Source organism: Nuphar pumila, chromosome 15, assembly GCF_984573655.1.
Source record: "Nuphar pumila chromosome 15, dmNupPumi1.hap1.1, whole genome shotgun sequence".
In the NCBI taxonomy this organism is placed as follows: Eukaryota; Viridiplantae; Streptophyta; class Magnoliopsida; order Nymphaeales; family Nymphaeaceae; genus Nuphar; species Nuphar pumila.
The window spans coordinates 57,306,076-57,328,692 of NC_143263.1; the positions used below are offsets into that span (position 1 = coordinate 57,306,076).

General features: G+C 37.2%; 2 protein-coding genes across 3 annotated transcripts in view; both read left to right on the forward strand.

The window, feature by feature from the left end:
* Positions 1-4,599: 4,599 nt before the first annotated feature.
* LOC149815411 (CDP-diacylglycerol--inositol 3-phosphatidyltransferase 1-like) overlaps positions 4,600-22,617 on the forward strand; it is a 52,341-nt gene continuing 34,323 nt past the window's right edge. The window contains exons 1-7 of one of the 2 annotated variants that reach the window (XM_089988818.1): positions 4,600-4,828; positions 6,364-6,508; positions 8,118-8,202; positions 8,296-8,345; positions 8,903-8,942; positions 9,073-9,117; positions 9,212-9,280. In XM_089988818.1, the coding sequence (XP_089844944.1) occupies positions 4,616-4,828; positions 6,364-6,508; positions 8,118-8,202; positions 8,296-8,345; positions 8,903-8,942; positions 9,073-9,117; positions 9,212-9,280 (647 nt within the window). In that variant the 5' untranslated portion in view covers positions 4,600-4,615. The remainder of the gene's footprint in view (positions 4,829-6,363; positions 6,509-8,117; positions 8,203-8,295; positions 8,346-8,902; positions 8,943-9,072; positions 9,118-9,211; positions 9,281-22,617) is intronic. The other variant, XM_089988819.1, reaches the window with a different exon arrangement.
* On the forward strand, positions 15,604-17,028 carry LOC149815412 (uncharacterized). Its single transcript, XM_089988985.1, has 3 exons — positions 15,604-16,020; positions 16,123-16,448; positions 16,525-17,028. The coding sequence occupies exons 1-3, from the start codon at positions 15,671-15,673 to the stop codon at positions 16,635-16,637; spliced, it is 789 nt and encodes a 262-aa protein (XP_089845111.1). The 5' UTR covers positions 15,604-15,670; the 3' UTR covers positions 16,638-17,028.

Below are 22,617 nucleotides of genomic sequence, written 5' to 3' on the forward strand. Positions count from 1 at the left end.
ATAATACCTCATATATCAATCATGTGACACATATCTTAGCCGACAATAAACATAAAATCATGCTACCAAGACAATTTAATGCATATTCATTTATGCTAAGATTTGCATCAATACAATAAATTATGCATATGCATGAACATTTACCAAATGCATGAATATATACAATATACATGAACTTACAATTTCAGTGTTGTGAGTCCTTCATGTATGAATAACTTATCTTCACTTATTATTTTCTTTCTTAAATGATGCATGCAATGTTCTATCTATATGCAATTCATAATCTTGTTTCACTTATCAATATTTGTTTGTAGGTACAAAAAAAATTCTCCCAAATAGAGGTATGTCCCAGGTTTGTGTTTTGAAGCAATTATATTTTATTAACCTGTGTGATGCCCCAACTTTGACTACTCCGGAGATGAAATATAATTTTATATATAAAGTTTTCAACTCATGCAACCCGATATATCAGATTTTTCTCATGAGTCTTACCTACCACACCATAGACAAATTGTGGTACTTTTCCTGGTTACGGGTCTTGTAGATGGGGGACAAAAACAACCTTTCGTGCTAAGCCAATATTCCACAAAATCGTCAGTACCAAGCTTACTCTCTCTATAAGCCACAAGAAAAATAATTTTATGTTGATTTCTTAACTAACTTCCTTGTTAATAGTGCCAATGCAAATATGCAACCATATGTAGGGTTCATATGCAACAATATTCATAGCACTCAATGCATGCTTTCGATTAGTCTCTACCATAAAAACCACTACAATAATGTAATCAATATGCATTTACACAGTCAAGGTAGGCTAATAATTAATATTTAAGCCTACCCAATATAATCAATAATAAAATACATTCAATTAACATGTATATCAGTCCAATATCCCATTTAAACATCAATGAATATGCTACATAAAATAAAATACAACCCAACATCAATGCATGTCATACTGTGCAGTTCGGATCCCTACTAACATGATTTTAGAAAACTCAACAAAAATTACAATGACCGAATTTAACTCTCAAAATTTTACTTGGATTGCTTCATCAACTTAGGAACACGGTCCAAGAAACAAAATTGCAAAATTCTTTATGATAAAATAAAAAAAATTCTGGGACTAAACCCAGTTCAGAAAAAATATCAGACAGATTCTGTCAACCATAGAAATTTATTTTGGCTTGAGGATTTTTTTAAGATTTACAAAAAGTCTGTTTACAAAATTATTTTTACAAAATCTTGTTATACATGTTATATTTCACCCAATTTTTTCATAATTTATTTTGTTCAGTTTTGATTAGAGTTTTAGAGCTTTCAAAATCTTTTGGTCGGAACAGTCCAGCTGACAGGACAAAAAATTTGTGCTCTATTGCAATGGACATTTTGACCTTAAAACTGAACCAAAAAGACTGAAACAACATTCTAAATTCAAGCTCTAGATGTGTAGAATACTCTAGTATTTTTATTTATATTTATTGACCTCATTTTCATAGAGATTTTTTTTTTCGGAGACATGTCGAAACAAAAAATGATGATAGAATAACTAAGATCCAAATTCATGTAAGATCTATTAAGCATGAACAAGAATCATGATGAAACTCATACAATCATGATTTTTGATGCTCTAAACACCTTTACAACATTACACAACACATCTTTGATCATATTTATTCTAATCTTGCTAAAACAATAATAAACTTAATTCAAAAATCACAAAACCTTCATAAAATATCTCAAATACAATTTCATATATTTAATATTAATAAGAGAAATAAAAATAATATGAAATCATAGATTATTTATGCAATAAATATTATTTAATCATATTGTACATGTCTTAATCTACCATATGTGATTAAATTAACTTTCTTTATCATAAAACATCAAAATCCTAAAACATTTTTGGCAAAAAACTTCTTTAAAATGCTTTTAAGTATTTTTAACCAAGATCTATGCAAAAGACATATTTATAGCATCAAGCTCTATAAAAAAATACTCAAAAATATGTTTCTATATTCATTATTCATGCTGAACAATCAAATAAAATATAGATCTATCTATTCACATGATCTTTGCTTTTTAGAGTTTTGAATCTAGTCTTTTTTAAATCATTTTTTCAAAACCGATCTTCCCAAATCACCATTTTGGGTTTTTAATTTTTTTTTATGTAAATCTAATAGCCATAGATATTATAGGTTTAAATTACATGTAGATCTAAGCTCTGAATAAAAAATAGGGTATGCTAATGCATCCCGAAACCGAACACTATCAAAGTAGAGATTCCAAAAATGCACTTCTCACAACGACACCAGTGCTTTTTCCTCCGTTGCTTACTCCAGGCTACTTTAGATCTTCTCTAAAGTAGTTGCAGGCCTCTAATAGAGGTTTGAACTACCTTTAGGGTTAGAAGGAAGAGATGCATTTCAATAGGGAGAGAGAGAGGGAGAGGGAGAGGGAGAGGGAGAGAGAACTAACCTTGTTAATCATCTTCATGAAGACCTCTATTTATATATGAGTTTAGACAAGAGTCTTATCTCTATTATAAGAGGTTAATATGTATTATTTTTTTATTAATAAAATAAGTAACTAAGTTATGAGTTTTAATTTATTAGATTTCAAAATTAATTAAAATAGAGAAGAAAGATGGAGTCTTCTTACCGTGGTTTGAGCTCCAGTGACATAGTAACCTTTCAGGAGGCCTACAGATCAAAGACTTGATAGAATTCAACATTTAAATAATCGATTTGATAGCCTTCAAAGTGTAGATTATTGTGGTGGTCTTAGATTTAATTATACGTGCACAAATCAGTAAGAAAATTTAGTCAACTCTGAAAAACATTAATTTTTGACCTACAATTAAGCATGAACTTCGATCGATGATAAAATATTCAAATCAACATCAATTTGGATGTATAGACAATCGATTTTGATGCTCTTGAAATGAGGAACGTCAATGTCAACTCCGATTTAATAGGTGAGCTACCAATCAACTGAAATTTTTTGTCAAAAAAATAATGACATTTTTCGAAGCGTTCTACCCTAAGGGTCCAATCCGATGAGATTGAATCCAAGTATCACGAGTTACGTCTAATCCAATCCAATAAAAGTAAATCATATCAGATCTATATCCATATTCAATTAATAAAACCCATATCCAAATAAGAATCTAAATTTTGAACCTTAACCCGGTTAAAAAACCCAAGATAACGGCCGATCAATTTTAAAAATTATATTTTTTAAATCAACTCATAACCAAAATCACCAAATCTGATCTTCTACGAGATCTATGACTTATAACGGACCTAACTAGAGTTTTAGTTCAATTTAAACTCTTGAATTTTGCTTGAATTTAACCTAATTTTAGCTTGAATTTAACTTACATTTTAAAAGTTAAAACAAAATTCTCAGGTGTTACAAAATACATTTTTACTTAGTGAGATCCATTTAAGTTTTCAAATAGATTTGAAACTCACTTTGCTTAGTGAGATCCATTTAAGTCTCTAAATGGATCCAAGATACTTTCTACTTCAAGGGGTATTTCGGTCTAAATGGATTGAAATCTCTTTTATGTATGGTATAAACCTGAATATAGGTCTAACCCATACCCAGACTCATTTGGATCAATCCCAATCATACAGAGATTCAAATACCTTGTAAAAGACCTCATAAATTTTGTAATTAAATATCTAATTGCCTGAACAAATGTCGAAATGTTATCGATAGTGAATTTACTAATTAAAATACCAAAATAAGGTATTTAATCAAAGTAGCATATCAAAACAATTGACAACATTCCTGTTTTATTTATTTTGAAATTTTAAGAAATTTGTGAACTTTAAGTACTGAGCTAGTCAAACTCTGCCTAAACCCAACTTGCCAATGCAAACAAAAAAGGGTGATTTTGTAAATGCGCATGTCTGAGGATTGAAATTTGCCTTTGACTTAAAGGCGGTGACCAATAAAAAAAAAACACATCCTACATCAATATTTTGCTGAGAAAAACTAGATTTTGTAAAATATCCACACGAAATTTCTTTGCAGAATACCTCTAATATAGAAAAAGAGTTTCACATATCTGAATTTCTTGATACCGACTTTTATTTTTTCCTGAAAACCGTCATATAAAGAGCTATTTTTACCATTGGCCATTAACTTAAATCTCACTTAAAATTGAAACAAGTGGCAATAATACTCTCAAACTACCAACATACCAACCCTACCCTTTTTATGAAGATAAATAGTTATATTTTTTAATTTCGAAAAGGTTATATAAAAAGTCAAAAGAATCACGTTTTCCAAGATGCTTGAAATTACTCTGAAGTCTCTATTCCTGAGTTTTCAGGAAATTCAGGAACATGTGGCTGAAATTTCCAAAATTAAGCCCAAAAGTTTGGCCCTTAAATGAGAAATTTCACTTCCCTTTTAGCTTTTGCTGACGTTGCCAGTGAAATTCGATTCGTGACCACACTAGGAAATCTAAAAATCGGGTCGGGTTTCCCAGTGCGAGTGGGGACGTTGGCCCGGACCCATATTGAAAACCGGGCCGACCCATTCTTGCCCACTTCATGCTGTCAATTGGTCGCCCCTCCCTTCGCCGTAAACCTCGCCGATGCTCTTCTCCGATTCCATTGCGGCCCGCCCCGCTTCCGCACTCCTCCACGCATTAGGCCAACGGATCCACAGCGTCCCTCCTCCTCATCCTTCCCTCCACCCCGAGATCTACCGGAGATCCGTGAAATCCACACCGGTTTTCGCCGGAATATCCACATCCGGGGACCGATTCCGGCGAGATCGACGCGCCGGCGCCTTCCGAACCTTGCCGGTAAACCAATCTACGGTTTTGATCCCGTTCTTATCTTTCTTTTCTTTTCTTTTGCAAATGTTTGTGGATTTCTATTAGGTTTTCAGTTGGTATAGAGCATGAACAATCTCTCTCTCTCTCTCTCTCTCTTTGTTCGTGTGTGCTGAAAAAATTGGACGACTTCTGAAGGTTTATTTTGGGAAATGTTTCCTTACAGCCGCTTATCCGGAAATGCGGGATAAGTTGGGGTACGCCCACGGTGCATTATCGTATCTTGTCTCTCTTTTCGATGGCTTCTCTTAGAGGGCGCTTAGATTGATTCATTTATCCAGAAATGTGCGGTAAGTTAGGAGCTTGCATTGTACTTCATTACTGCAATCTCCCGGCTGATCCCGGCTTTTCCGGAAAAATTGGGGCATCAGAGCATTCTGGAGGTGCTTCGGTATACCCACTTTTCTGTCGAAGTCGGAAAAGCTGGCATTTTACGGGGTCCGATAAGGGGCGTGCGGGCATACATTATCTTGAAAAGTAGGATGAATTGGGAAAATTACACCTTGGACTACATTGCATATTACAAATTTATCTTGCATTTATTGATAAATGAGTGCATTGAAACAATCATTAATGTGTGTCTTGGTGCATCCAATTATCCAGACATATAGGATAAGTGGGGGACTCAGTCCACGCCGGATCCCAGCTTATCCCAATTTTGTGGGGTAAGTTGGTGCGTGCAGGCATGCCATCAAGTAAGGAATGAGTCTCTTTCTTAGTTTATTTAGTGATGTCCAGTAGATTGGGAAAATGTAAAAGATGGCGCTCAGGATTAACGCTCTCGCCCTTATGAATAGGTAGAAGAATCTGAGTAGGTGCAATGGTAGAAGTGAGCTGAGTGAGCAGATGTTCTTGGCTTCTCGTAACGTCTGTAATGGTTTTTGAATTTCAGAGGGAAGCACTGCAAGAAATTTTGCGGAATCCCCCATGGGAAGGTTATGAACTGGTTTTCGGAGGAAATCAGCCTTTTCCTATGGAAATGTGGGGCCCACGTCATGGGCGTTCTGGGTGTTTGCTTCACCCATGATGGGAAAACGATGCAATTTTCATATGAAAATGGGTCGTATTCTATGAAACAACGGGCCCTTAGAATGTCAATGATATTGGTGGTGACTAGGGTTTGACCATATTTGTCGTGATATATCCTCAGGTATATTATATGGTTGTGTTGATGATTCTATCATCTTGGATATGTTCGGTATTACCCTACGTATATTGCTGACTTCTGCAGTTCCTTACATTCAATCAGTGACCTTATGTACCATGGTGTACCAGCCTGTAATTCAAATTAATCCTACCTAACACGCCATTGTCTTTGTGACACATCCGATGATATTGTTAGACTATGCTTGTGTCTGAAGCTGTTTCAGTGAACTACTTGTAGGTCCCTCCTGCATTGTGCATCTTCTGTTACTTGTGATTTTTCATTGGTTAGATGAATGAATACACATTAAAAAATCATGGAAAAACTATAATGTTATTGATCACATTTCATGTCACTGAAGTTGGAAGCGCAGCAGGAGAGGCCAGGTGCACATTGTGCGAGACCAGATACGTTTTTGGATTGCAAGGTTGCTCTGGGGTGTGGAATGGCTGATAAGCCCAGAAAGAGAGGATGGCCTGTGTATCTTTATATCCCCAACATCATTGGTAATTTCTTGACTCCTTTGTTTATCTATCATGTAATTTGCTGGTGATTGTTCTTCTTATTGGCTATTTGTTTAAATTGATTAAATTATTTTTGATAATTTTTCTGTCTTATACTGATGATTTGAGGAAGAGTACTTTGGTGCCTCTATATAAAAATAAGGGTGATATACAAGATTGCACAAACTATCGTGGTATAAAACTCATGAGTCATACTATGAAACTTTGGGAGAGGGTGATTGAGTCTAGGTTGAGGAAGGTTGTCATGATATCGAAGAATCAATTTGGTTTTATGCCTGGAAGATCAACTATGAAAGCTATACATCTTCTTAGACAACTTATCGAGAGAAATAGAGAGAGGAATAAAGATTTGCATATGGTTTTTATTGATTTAGAGAAGGCATACGATAGAGTACCTAGGGACGTTCTCTGGTGGACAATGATGAAGAAAGGTGTTTCTCTCAAGTACATTAAAATAATTAAAGATATGTATGAAGGAGTAGTAACCAATGTCCGCACTTGTGGAGGGGTGACAACCAATTTTCCTATAACGGTTGGGTTACATCAAGGATCTATCTGCTTTAAGCCCTTTCCTATTTGCTATAGTGATGGATAAGCTTACGAGATCAATTCAAGAAAATGTGCCGTGGTGTATGTTGTTTGCTGATGATATTGTATTGATTGATGAGTCTAGAGCTGGGGTTAATGCTAAGTTAGAATTATGGAGACAAACATTGGAAGCAAGAGGTTTTAAGTTGAGTAAGAGTAAGACAGAATACATGGAATGTCGGTTTAGTAAGCAACGAAGTAATGATGAGAGTGTAGTGAAGCTTGGTGAGCAAGAAATACCGTTGGATGATTGTTTCAAATATTTGGGATCTATCATTCAAAAGTATGGAGAAATTGATGGAGATGTAAATCATAGGATAAATGTTGGGTGGATGAAATGGAAAAGTGCAACTGGAGTGTTGTGCGATCGTAGAATGCCATTGCGGTTGAAGGGAAAGTTTTATAGGACGACTATTAGGCCTGCTTTACTATATGGTACAGAATGTTGGGCTGCCAAGAGACATCATATTCAAAAAATGAGTGTAGTTGAGATGCGTATGCTGAGATGGATGTGTGGAAATACAATAAAAGATAAGATTCAGAACGAGGAGATACGTAAGAAGGTAGGCGTTGCACCCATTGAAAATAAGATGAGAGAGAACCGTTTACGGTGGTTTGGACATATTCGGCGAAGGCCTAATGATGCTCCAGTTAGAAGGATGGAGAAATAGGAAAATATATTAGTTAAAAGAGGTCGGGGTAGGCCTAGGAAGACATGGATGGAGGTGATAGGAAAGGATATGAATGCTTTGAACCTCACCAAGGACATGGCATTGGATAGAAATGATTGGAGGAGAAGGATTCATGTGGAAGACCCATAATGATTTTCTTTTTTGGTTCATATTGCCGACCCCAATTATTTTGGGATGAAGGCGTAGTTGTTGTTTGTTTATACTGATGATTTGATCTTTTCCATGGATTTATCGGAACCATCATGGAGTTCCATTTTTATTTTCCAAATATTTAAATTCTTTGGAGTGTTAACAACTTAAAATCAATGCAGGTTACATAAGGATTATTGCAAATTGTATTGCATTTGGCCATTGCTTTTCTGACAAGAAGATTTTCGCTATTCTTTATTTCATAAGGTGATCATTTCACATCATATAGCAGTTCAAGTTACTTAATATCTAAATCTATGAGCTTGGCTCATAACTCTTGCTCTCTTTTCCCTCCCCCAGCTTTGTATGTGATGAGTTAGATGGCCGGTTTGCCCGCATGTTTAATCAAGGTAAGAGATTCATGGGGTAAATCATTTTTTGGTATCTCCAAATCATCCATTGCGTGTTCTTGATTCTGAAGTAAATGACTATTTGACCTCTTGCATTGACATTCATTGGTATCTCCCAGTCATCCATAATTCATGAAAATGACTACAATGTATCAAATGCTTATGGTCCATTGTTTGTTCTTGATTCTGAAGTAAATGACTATTTGACCTCTTTGCATTGACATTCATTGGTATCTGCCAGTCATCCTTAATTCATGAAAATTAGTATAATGTATCAAATGCTTATGGAGTTTATTACTTATTAATTATTTATTTTTCTGTCAAAGTCAAAGATTATAGTCTATCTACTTTGTTTTGAATGCTTATTTTCCAGTTTAAACAAATTGTTGGTAATCTAATGGAGGAAACCAAGCAACAATGTTTTTTCCCCTTTTGTTTTTTTAATTTAGAAAGACAAAGAAATCTAAACTTCAAGTGGTTTTTTCAGCCCTTGTTACCTGCTCTTTTCTTATATATTTCTACTACATTTTTCTTACTCATTTTATTTTCTTATACAGTGTCGACTTTTGGAGCAGTCCTTGACATGGTTACTGACAGGTGCTCCTCTGTTCACTGTTTGTAAATATTTCCTTTCAAATCAATCTCCCTGCTACTAGATGTTGGTGTGAACTGATTGATAAGCAACCCTGTGTACTTCTATGAACTGATTTTGTGCAATCCTCCTCAGAGTAAGCACTGCTTGCCTGCTGGTAGTCCTTTCTCAGTTTTACAGGTACTCCTTTTCTTATTTTTGCCTTGATTTTTGCCTTGGCCCTTTTCTTTATTTTGAAAGGAGTAATGCAAGAAGTAAAATATTTGTTTTGCAGATCATGCTTTGGTTTCTTGTTGTTGCTGCTTGCTTTAGATATTGCAAGCCATTGGCTACAGATGTACAGGTATCTAGTTTAAAGGAAATACCAATGTTTGTTGATTGGTTATAAGTTGATGTTAATTATTTTATTTGAAGAATGAATCAAGCAAGTTTGTTATGCAACTGAGTTGCTTCTTAACTCAAGACAACTCTTGATGACCTTGGTTCCTCATATTGAAGCTTTTCTGTTCGTTATATCGGTCCTAAGTTTTTATTTGGCTGTTCTGGAGGGTTACCTAACGTGGAAATGATTTATTTTTTCACATATTTTCTTGTTTATCGTCGTTCCTAAAAAAAAGTGGTCGATGCTGATTTTTGTTTTAATTGCAACTAAAATGCTAATCATTGTTAAATTATTTTACCGCAATCTTGTAACCTTATATATTTTATATATATAAAGGATGATACATATACATATAAGATATATATGTATATGTATCTATCCATTTATATGTATAAAATATATATTTTAGTCATAGGGGTAGTTTAGTCATTTCCTCCATTTTACGCACATTCTCTTTCGAGAATGTGATTGTATTTTTCTTTTCTTTCTTTTTATTTTTCTTTTTTGTTTTTTATATTGTACCAAAAGGTACCTTAGGGGGCCCACTCAAATAGATGTTGGCCCCCTCCAATGGTCACATTTGTGACCGTTGAAGGGGCTCAAACGTCTATGAGTGGAGCCCCTCCAAGGCTCCTTTTGGTGACTTATAAATAGGGGTTCTCCCCTTGTAATTTCATATGGCTTTGGGTCAAAGCCCAAGTGTTCAATAAAGATTATATTCTTTCTTTTAGTGCATTCGTGAGATTGATTGGTCTGTGCCTTTGTGCACAAGTGTTCTTAGTTAGGGGTGGCAATCGGGTCGGGCCGGCGGGTCAGCATATCTCAATACGAACCCGGCTCGTTTATTAAACGGGTCGGCTGCGACAAACACGAACCCGACCCATTTATTAAACGGGTAACCCGACATGACACAGTTAACCCGTTTAATAAACGGATCGGGTAAACGGGTTGGCGGGTTAGCGGGCGGGTTGGCGGGCGGGTTCGGGTAAACATGTAAACGGGTTGGTGGGTCGGGTTCAGGTAAACGGGTTGGCAGGCAGGTTCGGGTAAACGGGTTGGCGGGCGGGTTCGGGTAAACGTGTAAACGGGTTGACGGGTCGGGTAAACAGGTTGACCTGCCCGCCTAACCCGTTTATTAAACGGGTCAGTCGGGTTGGCATACCCTAACACGAACCCGACCCGTTTAATAAACGGGTTAGGCGGGTCGACCCGTTTACGACACGAACCCGTTTAAGCCAAACCCGAACCCGGCTAAGAAGCGGGTTGGCGGGTCGTGTCAGATTTTGCCGCCCCTATTCTTAGTGTTCTTATTGTGCATGTGTGCACTTGTCTTTCATCAAGAATATTGGGTCTTGATTACAGTATCTTGTTCAAGATACCTTCACATGGTATCAAAGTAAGGTTGAAGAAAGAAGATTGTGTGGATTCTCACATTTTATCGGTGCCTCGAAAAATGTGCCCTCAAAATTTTTAGCCTTTGGCGTGGATTCTCTTATTGATGCAGGGCAGGATGGACCCAAACCCATACCGCATGACCCGTGACCCGGATCCATATGGGTCTTTTAAAAGCCTCATCTAGGGTTGCGTGCAGGAGGACAAACTTTTGAAGAATAGCCGCAACCTTTCTTTTTGCTCAGCATTGTTCCTTTTTTTTCCCAGTCATTTTCCCTTTTTCTATTACTGTTCATTGTTTGTCTTTTCTCCGTTTACATTCAGCACATTGTTCTTGACATTGATATTGAAATAAAAATCAAGCCTCACCATAGTGGTAGGCATTATTATTCTTTTCTATTCAGCACGCGACGGTCTGGGTCGTGCCTTTGCATAGCCACCATCAGGGATACGTGAGGCTGAAGGTTGTGTTAAGGAGGTCGTGCCTTCACTGCCATCAGCAAGAACACTCTTCGTCAAGGAATGAGGAAGCCGACACCCCCACTGCATCAAAGTGGTATCAAAGCCAGCGCCTCTTTTTTCGTCAGCAGGATGGTTTCAGAGGTGAGGGGCGATCCGACGACGGAAATCGAGCAGGAGGATGCCGACAACACAGATCCAATGCTGCGAATGATGAAAATAATGACGAAGATGCAAGAAAACGTGTTGCGTATCAGCCGGGACGTGGCAAGCATATCACGACCACTTGATGGGGTCAAAGGACGAGTCACCGCCCTTGAATCACCGGTGGAGCCATGCGCGACCTTAAGGCAAATGATGGGGGCTGAGTTGGAGGTCGTAGCAGGTGCGGAAGCAGTCCAGCCGACGCCCTTTCATGTCGGCTGTGTCGCTGTCCCGCAACCAACATCCCCCCCCCCACTCCCAGGTTCGACAACAGCGGTGTCACACGCGGTTGGTACCAGAGTTACCGGAAACGCCTATAGAATAGGGGAAGCGCGCTTCCCCGGGACGCGTTTCGGAAGCGCGAAACGCAGCGCTTCCGAAACGCGAGGGGAAGCACAGGTTCAATTGAGGAAGCGCGTCCCCCTTTAAAGGGGTACGCGTACCTCTTTAAAGGGGTATGCGTACCTCTTTAAAGGGGTACGCGTACCCTTTTAAAGGGGTACGCGTACCCTTTTAAAGAGGTACGCGTCCCCCTTTAAAGGGGTACGCGTACCCCTTTAAAGAGGTACGCGTACCCCTTTAAAGGGGGACGCTATTATGGAAAGGTCGAGTTTGCCCTTAATTTTTTTTTTTTACACATGAATTTATATTTTTTACCGAGGTTAAAATGGGTATTTTATAAAACCCGTGAAAAAATAAAATCAAAAGGGGCTTAGGGTTTTGTTTTTTCACGCGTTTCGACTCCTCTCTCTCTCTCTCTCTCTCTCTCTCTCGAGTTTTCGGCGAGCTCCGAGTTCCGGCGACCTCAAAAAATTCCGGTGGCCTCCACCGACTTCCGAAGATGAAGATGTTCACCTTCAGGTACGCTATCCCCCTCTCTCACGCTCTGTCACTCTCTCTATCTCTCTGTCGTGCGAGCTCCCCTCCACCAGTGGGATCCAATAGGGTAGTTTTGGGGAAAGTGATCAAATTCAAGGGTTTCTTTTTTCTTTCTCGGTGTAGATCTATCGCAGGGTTTTTTTTTTCGGGGTGTATATCTGTCCGTGACTCTCTCATGGCTGCTGGTGGCTGAGGCAAGGGCACCCCCCATGTCTCGCACTTCTTCTTCATGGTGCTGGTGCTGGTGCTGGTGCCGGGTGGAGACAGAGGAACACCCTCTATCTTCCGCCCCCTCTTTTCCTCACAGTGGGCGATAGGGACAGAGGGTGGCCCTATGTCCTCCCCCCTTTCTCCCTTTTTTCAGACGATGTTGACAACCACTGTGGTTTTTGACTCGTCTATTTCTCATAACTATCAAGGGTTTTTTTTTTACTGTAGATCAAGGGTTTGTTTGTAGTTTTTTTAGTTTCTGATTCATTATCGCAGCCATTTTTTTTATTCATTCTGCATGAAGCAGTGGGTTGTTTTTTATTGTCTCCATGATACTAGTCTATTGAAGTATTGATAGCGTAAGCAATGTAATATTAACTTCTTATCTAAACAGATGGTATGCATTCGTCACAAAACTTTTCTGATATAGCTGGATTGTTAATTTGCATTGGCCATTATGTGCTGTAGCTTCTTATTTAACTCTTCAGTTGTTTATGATATGATGGTGATAATGTATGTGGAAGTTCATTTTATACTTCATCAGTTGGCAAAGAAAATCAGTGCACCGGATGGGGTGGATGTATCATTAGAGATAACATGATATTGTTGATGGTTTTAATGATCTTAACTATTCTACACTGATGAATAATTTTTTTACTAATTGGTGTATAACGGGTATAATATGCAATATTATTGTTTTATTGGAGAGCATTTGAGTGTGCTGTTCCCACATTTTAAAAGCTATTTCTTCAGTCCGATGTACAGTGAGAGGCTGAGAGCTGCTGGAGGATGTGAGCTGGTGCCTGGTACAAATAGTAAATGAACATTATCATGAAGAAGATAACTGTAATGATTTAGAACCTCAGTTCTAAGTCTATTGTCTCAGAGATCAATGTTTGCCAAGGCTGGTAGCACTTTAATGTTCTCCATTTGTGCAAAATTAAGTTGATGGGTACTTGGAGAATTTCCCAATGAGTCGGGTATTGAACTTTAGTGGAGTCCTGAAAGAAAACTGGATTTATATGTTCTTGATCTGATTTAGCAGTTCAATCAAACTATTCTCGCTCTCTATATTCTCAGTTATTTATGTTGCTTGTTTCTTATTAGAACTTGAAGTGCCTGTTTGAGTATTTAGTTCAGTGATAGTCAGATTGCACGTAATTTCCCCCCCTTTTTTAGCTTAGTCTTTTGTTTACATCCCCATGCTTTGTGTTCTTCACTCTCCATTATTTACTGTTAATAATAGCTTTTTTTAAGTGTTTTAGGTTGATTCTGATACTTTTATGATGCAGATATATTTGCATGTTCTTTGCTTCATTAATGACCATCTCAAGCTATGATCACGATAATTCTGATGACAATGACGATTCTTTGTACAATTTGGAGCATGAATCATCTAGTGGTGTTGGGAAGGGCAAGAAGAGGTCTTCTGCTTGTCCATATCAGTTTGAGGACCGAAACGAAAATTGTTTTGATGAGGAAGATGAAGAAGAATATGACTTGGATGACTATTATTCTGAAGATGACCAAGATGATGAACCACCTAGCATGCATAAAACAACAGTGTTATGGCGCCATGTATTGAAACAAAAGAAGAGTGGGCAAGGAAAGCAAGGTGGAACCCAAGTTTTTATGTGCAGGCACTGCAAAAATATTTATCATGGGTCATATAATCGAGTTTTTGCACATCTCATGGGATCTCCAAAGGGACAAAGTGTTGGGATTGCCTTTTGCCCTGAAGTTGCAAAAAATGCAGAATTGGCAAAAAAAATTAAGAGGCAAGTTCGTCGAGTGGAGGTTTCATCAAGTGCATTTGAGTTGAGGAGATCAAGAATTGATACTCCAAAGAAGCCTATTAGTATTACTACATCATCTAGTGGAAGCCGAAAAACAGTTGATATTCGTGATACCTTTAAAAAGGTAGAAAGAGATGATGTAGATCACAAAATTATCAGATTTTTGTGTGCAAATGGCATACCTTTCAATGTGCTTCGATCACCATATTGGGAAGAGATGATATCTGCAGTTAGTAAAGTGCCCGGATATAAACCCCCATCATATGAAAAAGCGCGAACAACGTTGCTTGACAGTGAGAAAGAGTGTGTTCACAGGGAGTTAAATGAATTTCGAGAAAAGTTTGAGGAGTTTGGAGTTTCCATTGTCTCAGACGGTTGGACAAATATCAAGAACAAACACTTGATAAATATACTTGCCTCAAACTGTTTTGGCTCGATGTTCTTATATGCAAGCGATTTTTCTAATGTGCAACAGTCAGCTGCAAACATTGCCGAGTTTTTGAAAACGGGATTTAAACTTGTGGGGCCTTCTAATGTAGTGCAAGTGATTACAGACAATGCAGCAAATTGCAAGTTAGCAGGTGAAGAATTAAAACAAACGTACAAGTATATTTTTTGGTCACCTTGTGTTGTGCACACACTTAATTTGATCTTCAAGGATTTGGCACATGAGTTTCATTGGTTGGGAGAAACATATTTGCAGAGTAAAGAAATTGTGAAGTATATCACAAATCATTCAAAAGCACTAGCAATCTTTAGAAGCAATGAAAAATTAGAATTAATAAAGATTGCAAAAACAAGGTTTGCTTCACATTATACTACTTTGAAACGCTTGCTTGATGTGAGGGAGAGCTTAAGGCTCACAGTAATTTCAGATAGATGGAGTGATTGGAAGCAATCATGCACGGATGAAATTATGAAAAAAAGGGCTGTTACAACAGAAACAACTGTTCTTGATGAAGAATTTTGGGATTTTGTACGTTTAGCATTATTGATTACAAAACCCATCTATAAGATGATTAAATTTTGTGATCAGGAAGGCCCTATAATTGGTGAAGTGTATGAAGGCATGGACAACATGTTGGGGGAAATCAAAGACAATCTAAAAGGACAACCAGATTTATATGAAAAGATTCATAAGATTGTCTCAAATAGATGGGACAGAATGAATGTGCCTCTCCATAGTCTAGCCCACATGCTTACTCCAAAATATTACGAGTCGGAGTATCTCAAAATCCCAGCAGCAGGAGGGGTCAAACGAGTTTCTCCTTGTAAAAAATTAATTCTATCTATTTAATAAAGTTTAAAGTTAAATGATTTAATTATTTTATTATTTCATTTGCATTTCTCTTGTTATAGTTACTAAACATTTTTTTTTGCAGAAAAGGATAATGATATCTTAGACGGTGCAATGCTTGCGCTTGAAGTCATATCTTCTGGAAATGAAGAGTTATCTACACTTTATAGGTCACAACTTGTGGCTTTTGCATCAAGAAGTGGAAGATTTAGCCGAAATGCAGCACGAATAGATGCACTGAATCCTACAATGTCAGTGCTTAATTGGTGGCGTTTTTATGGTGGTGATACACCGGAGTTGAGAGCATTAGCCATTAAGGTTTTATCTCAACCTATTAGCACATCTTCTGCAGAAAGAGTGTGGAGCACCTATAGTTACATTCACAATGTTAAAAGAAATAGGCTCAATGAAGATCGTGCTGATACCTTAGTGTATATTCATTCCAATCTTCGATTGATTGACAGGTATAATTAAACTGTGTTGTACTTTTGTTTTGGTATTTTTTTTCTATTTTTTTATCATTGATTGTTTATTAACATTCATATTTTATATTCTTGTTATAAAAGGTGCAACAATCGCTATAAAGAAGGGCCTAGTCGAAAATGGGATATCAATCCAGAACTTCCTATTGTAGAAGAAAATACGTTGAGATTAGAGGATATGCGATGGAGAGATTTGGATGATAGTGCACAACAATCAAGCACTATTTCCAAATCCAAACATAAAGATGCACAACCAAGAGCTCCATTACCTCCAATAATTATACGTACAAATGAAGTTCAAGAGGATACAAATCAATCCATCAGAGCTAGTAGAACTGCAGATATACAAGAGCGACCATCAGTTCCTCATGGTCGGATTGATCGTTTCTTTAGCCGGAGACCTAGGCAAGGTATGTTGATATTGCGTTTTTTATATTTTAAATTATGGTTTTTGAACATTTTAACTTTTTAACGTATTCATTATAGGAAATGAAGGAAGGAGCAGAAGACATGGTCGTGGAGGACAAGATGCACGTGATGATGCAGAAAGTTCGCGATCTATTGCTGACTTGAAGGGGAAGAGAAAGATGACAGATTAATGAAGTCTTGAATTATTATTTTTTTTTTATGATGTAGTTGGAGTTGTCCAACTTAAAAACTTTTATGTTACTTTTTTGTCATGGTCTTATAATATTTTTTTGGTATACTTTTATTTTGAATCTTGCATGATGAAGTGAAGTAGTGGATTATGTTAATTTTAAGGTTAGACTTAGAGTTTAGAACATTGTAGCTTATAATTTACAATTTAGAAATTTATAGCTTCTTAGGTCGCTTCCGGTTCGCTTCCTATGTCGCTTCCGAGACGCTTCCTATGTCGCTTCCGAGACGCTTCCCGGTTCGCTCCTAAGTGGTCCCCCGCTTCCCGCTTCCTAAATTTTTGAAAGTGCCTCGCTTCCCGCTTCCGCTTCCCGTATCGCTTCCCGCTCCCGCTTCCTCGACTGGCAACTCTGGTTGGTACCCTCCATCTGAACCAGGAAAATAGGGCAGGGCTGTGAAAATCTCTACAAAAAGAGATTCTGTGTAACACCACAATACAAGAAATACAAAGAGTCCACAAAGGCACAAAGGAAAACACTCACAAGTGCACTAAGGCACGGATACACATACACAAAAGCATGGAACAAAATGAACTTCAATTCATAAGTTCCCAAGAGGGGCTTTACAAAGGCATTGTTATTGCATATGCACTCACAAAAAAGGATGAGTTTACAAGGGCCACTAAGGCCTATTTATAATGCAAAAAGAAGCCACAGGGTGCAGCTCAATATGATTGTTGGAGCTGCACCCAACGGTCACATTTGTGACTGTTGGGGCAGCTCCAACAACTATATGGAGCTGTCCCTTTCACAATAGTCAAAAAGAAAAAAAGTGTAAAAAGAAAAAGGTGTAAAAGGCAAAAGTAAATAAAAAAAGAAAAAGTAAAAATGTTAGCCCATTAGGGTGGCTGACACCTATTGAGTAAAAGGACTGAAATACCCCTGATGGGTATTTCAGTTTACAGTTAAAAGAGACATAATATTTTAACACTCCTCCTCAAACTTAGGGTGTCACGACTGAAAGTTTGCCAAGAAGGAAGTTAAATCTTGGAGAACACAACGCCTTGGTGAAGAAGTCTGCCAGTTGATATTCTGATGTAACATAAGGAAGGTTAATGGTTTTTCTTAAATATTCTTCACGAACATAGTGGCAGTCCATCTCGATATGCTTCATGCGCTCATGAAATGTGTGATTTTTGGCAATGTAGATTGCACTTTTATTATCACAACATAATTTTGTGGGCCCTTGAACTTGAATATTCATATCTTCCAACAAGTTGCGAATCCAAACAATCTCCATGGTAGTAGATGCCATGGCTCTATACTCAGCTTCGGTGGATGAAAGCGATACTTTTTGCTGCTTCTTGCATCTCCAAGAGATTAATGATTCACCTAAAAAAATACAGAAACCAGTGGTGGAGTGACGGTTATTTGTGTCACCTCCCCAATCAGAGTCAGTATAAGCAATTAAACTTAATTCAGACGTAGAAGATAGAAATACTTCCTTGTTTACTGTACCCTTTATGTATCTGATGATGCGAAAGATGACACTCATATGGACTGTAGTAGGTGCATGTTGAAATTGACTAGCAACATGTACTGCATGAGAAATATCAAGCCTGGTAATGCTGACATACGTTAGGGATCCAACCAGTTGTCGGTAAGGTGTGGGATCTTTTAGGAGACTCCCATCATCAATCTTCATCTTTGAACCTACTATTTCAGGAGTTTCGCAGACCTTGTCATCTGTGATTCCTGATCTATCAAGAATCTCACAAGCAAGTTTAGTTTGAGACAAAAAATAGCCTCTCTGAGAATAGACAACCTCAATTCCCAAAAAATATGTCAGAAATCCTAAGTCTGACATTTCAAATCTTGAAGTCAAAATAGATTTAATGCTCTTGATTCCTTTGATATCATCACCTGTTATTAACATATCATCAACATATAACAATAATATAACAATCCCTGCATCAGATTTCTTAACAAACAATGCAGTGTCAGTATAGCATGAAGTGAAACCATTTTCAGTCATTACATTGTTAAACCTATCGTGTCAAGCCTTGGGTGTTTGTTTCAGTCCATAAAGAGCTTTACGAAGACAAAAAACTTTATTTTTAAGGATTTCCATACCAGGTGGAGCATCCATGTAAGCTTATTCATTAAGATCTCCATTTAAAAATGCATTTTTGACATCCATTTGGTAAATATTCCATTTTCGAATTGAAGCAATGGTGATAAGACATCTGACAGTAACCATACGAGCTACTGGAACAAATGTCTCTTCATAGTCAATCCCATATTCTTGACTGTACCTTTTAGCTACAAGACGAGCCTTATACCTTTCAAGAGAACCATCACTCTTAGTCTTGACCTTGAACACCCATCAACATCCTATAGTTCTCTTGCCATTGGGAAGAGATTGAAATTCCCAAGTGTTAGCTTTCTTAAGAGCTTTGAGTTCACTCTCCATGGCTTCTCTCCATTCAGTACATTGTTTGGCTTCTCCAAAATTTTTTGGTTCAAAATAAGAGTGAATGACACTCAAACAAGCTCGATATTTAGAAGAGAAAGAATCAAAAGATACGAATCTAGAGGGAGTCCTTCTAGTTCTTTCAGTTCTCCTAGGATGAAAATCATGAGTGGAAATAGTCTCACTAGGTTCACTATATAGTTCATTAGCACTCCTAAAGGTGCTTCTATCTCTATGAGAATAAGTGATGGGTTCTCTAGATACATTTTCTTCTTGAGGGGTAGAAGGGTTAGAGTTATTGTTGATCACAACCATTTCATTTTCATTATTATATGTTGATTCATCATCACTAGAGATATCATCATCCTTAGATAAAAGGTCAAAAAGAAAGGAGTAATCGCCATTTTCTAAATGAGATTTATTTTTTTCAAAACCACTATCATTTTCCAAAAAAGTTACATTCCTTGAAACATATAATTTATCATTCTTAGAGTCATAACATCGAAATCTTTTTTGAGTTTTCGAATAGCCAAGGAAAGCACAATGAATGGCTTTTGGTGAGAGTTTATCATTTTTATCGGTAAGAACAAAGCACTTACAACAAAAAACTCTCAACCTATTATAATCGGGTTTTTTTTCATATAGAATCTCAAAGGAAAAAATTTTATCTAAATTTTTGGATGGAAGTCGGTTGATAAGATAGACGGAAGCAAGAGCCGCTTCGGCTAAAAAATTTTTAGGAATATTTTGGGAAATGAGAAGGGTTCTAGTGGTTTCAATGATATGCCTATGCTTTCTTTCGGCCAAACCATTTTGTTGTGGGGTCTTAGGACACGATCTTTGATGGACAATGCTACAATCCTCAAGATATTTCTTAAACTCAAAGAGATATTCACCTCCGGAATCGGTCCTAAATATCTTTAAATTACTATTAAATTGATTTTTTATCATCATATGATATGTTTTAAAACATGAAAAAACTTCATGCTTATGTTTGAGAAAATATATCCAACAATATCATGAGAAATCATCCACAAAAATCACATAGTAAGCAAAACCACCTTTGGATATGACAGGTGCCGGTCCCCAAACATCTGAGTGAATAATTTCAAAAGGTTTAGTACTTAACATAGTTCTTGGTTCAAAAGATATACTTCTCATTTTTCCAAGAATACAATCATTACAAGAGAAAGTATTTTTACAAAGATCTTTAACAAAATGTAGATAGGATAACTTGGTAATGTTGGGATGACCAAGTATCTTGTGCCAAACATTTATGTCTTTATGTTGGGCCATATTACAAAAAGTGTTTTTAGGAATTTGAAGAAAGTCCACATAGTACAAGTCTCCTTTCCTAGAGCCTTCCCCAATCAATCTCCCGGACCAGTGATCCTGTATTAAACATTTATTAGATGAGAATTGAATGTTACACCCAAGGTCCGTGAGTTGAGAAACAGAAAGCAAGTTTAAATTTAATTTTGGTATAAGTCTAATTTTTGGAATAAAGAAGTTTTGGGTTTTAAAATTTCTAATTCCCTTAATTTCGAGAGAAGTACCATCCGCGGTCGAAACAAAAGAAGGTGACACATTTTTAAAATACTCGGAAAGAGATAAAATGTTTGGGGTCATATGAAAGGATGCACCCGAATCTAAGAGCCAATAAGTTTTACCTGGAGGAGAAGAGGTGGATACGGCGGCACCGGAAATAGCTCCCTTTAAAAGAGGTTGAAGAGCCTCCACAATTTGATTGAGAGATAGAGCTTCTTTTGAAGATTCCTCTTTGGATGGTTGAGATGTAGTTGCCATTGCTAGAAGTTTCTTCCATTTTGGGCAAACCGGTTTGATATGACCCGGTTCTTTGCAAAAGTGACACGAGATTTTGCTATAATCTCTTCTTCCTCCTTGATTACCTTGATTTTGATTCTTAAAATGAGGAAGTCTATATGTTCTTAAATTGTTACCGGGTCTAGAAACGGCATTAACACCATCACATTCTTCTTGATTTATGGACATTGCAAGCACACTAGGATTTTGCTTGCTAATGCCCATATGGGTTTCCTCTCCACTTAATTTAGTTAAGACATCTTCAAGAGAGGGAGATGTAAAAGAGGATAGGAGAGAAGTGTTAAAATGTACCTCCTACAAATCTTTGTTGTAAGTATAAATATATATACTTATATACATAAAGATATATATACATATATATATATATTATATGTATATGTATCTCTCTATATATAAATATATATATTTATATATTTTACTTTATTTTACCCGAAAAGGGTATTCTTGTAATTTCCTTTTTTGCGATATTCCATTTGGAATATGTTGTAATTTTTCATCTTTATTTTTCTGTATTTCTTTTTTATTTTTTATTCTTTTTGCTTTTTCATAAAAGGTGCATTGGGGGTCCCCCAATAGAGTCGTTGGGGGCCCCCCAACGGTCACAAATGTGACCGTTGGGGGCTCCCCAACGACTCCTTTGGGAGCCCCTTTGCACCTTCTCTTGTATAAATAGGGGTGTTCCCTCTTTGTTTTTCCTAAGCTTGAGAGTCTCAAGCATTTGCATCTTTTATGAAATGCAGTTTGCTATTATTACGTTTTTTGCGTATTTTGTTCAAGTGTTATGAGAGTGTTTTCGTACACTTCTTTTGTAAAGTATTTATGCTTGTATGCGTATTGTCTATTTATAGACATTTTCACATGGTATCAGAGCTCGGTTGGCGATCGAAGATTGTGAGATTCATCTCTTTTCGAGCACCTCGAAAAGCGTGCCTTCGATTTTTTGGAGGTTGAAGTGGTGCATCTTGCTTCTCAAATATTTTAGAAGGATCTTGCGCAAGCTAGAATTTGAAATATTGTGTTGGTACGCCCTTTCTCCCTTCCTCTTTACTTCATAATGGGCGAAAAAGAGTCTCATTTTACTCTTGGTTTCAAATTAAATGGGTCCAACTATCATGTTTGGGCCAGAAACATGGAGGCTCACATAAAAGGGAAGGGGCTATGGGGTCATGTGCAAGGCACAATTCCGGAACCGGAACCCAAAATAACGGAAGTAAACGGAAGTGAAATCAAGATTCTTTAAGGAGAAGAAAGGGTCAAAGCTCTTGAAGATTATTCTAAGAAGCACGATGAGTGGGAAATGAAGAATTTCAAGGTTCTTTCTTGGTTCTTTTCATCCGTTGAAACTAAGATTAATGCCAACATTATTAAGTTCAAAAAGGCATCCGAAGCTTGGCATTATCTTGAGAAAATGTATACATCAAGGGATCTATCCCACAAGTATTATCTTCAAAAGAAGGCGCTCTCCCTTTCTCAAGGTGAAATGACTATTAGGGAGTATTATGCCGATCTTTCCTCCATTTGGGATGAGCTTGCAATGCTTGAACCAAAATGGAGTGGAGAAACAGTCGAACTCCGTCACAAGCAACTTGAAGAAGATCGGTTCTTCAATTTTTTGAATGGGCTAAGGCCCGAATTTGAGCAAATAAGGTCATCTCTTCTATCCTC

Excerpts from the sequence above, each read along its gene's own strand:
- LOC149815412 (XM_089988985.1), top strand. The coding sequence starts at position 15,671 with ATGCTTGCGCTTGAAGTCATATCTTCTGGAAATGAAGAGTTATCTACA. Across the intron at positions 16,021-16,122 it reads AATCTTCGATTGATTGACAG|GTGCAACAATCGCTATAAAG; the intron begins GTATAATTAAAC and ends TTGTTATAAAAG. Across the intron at positions 16,449-16,524 it reads TAGCCGGAGACCTAGGCAAG|GAAATGAAGGAAGGAGCAGA; the intron begins GTATGTTGATAT and ends TATTCATTATAG.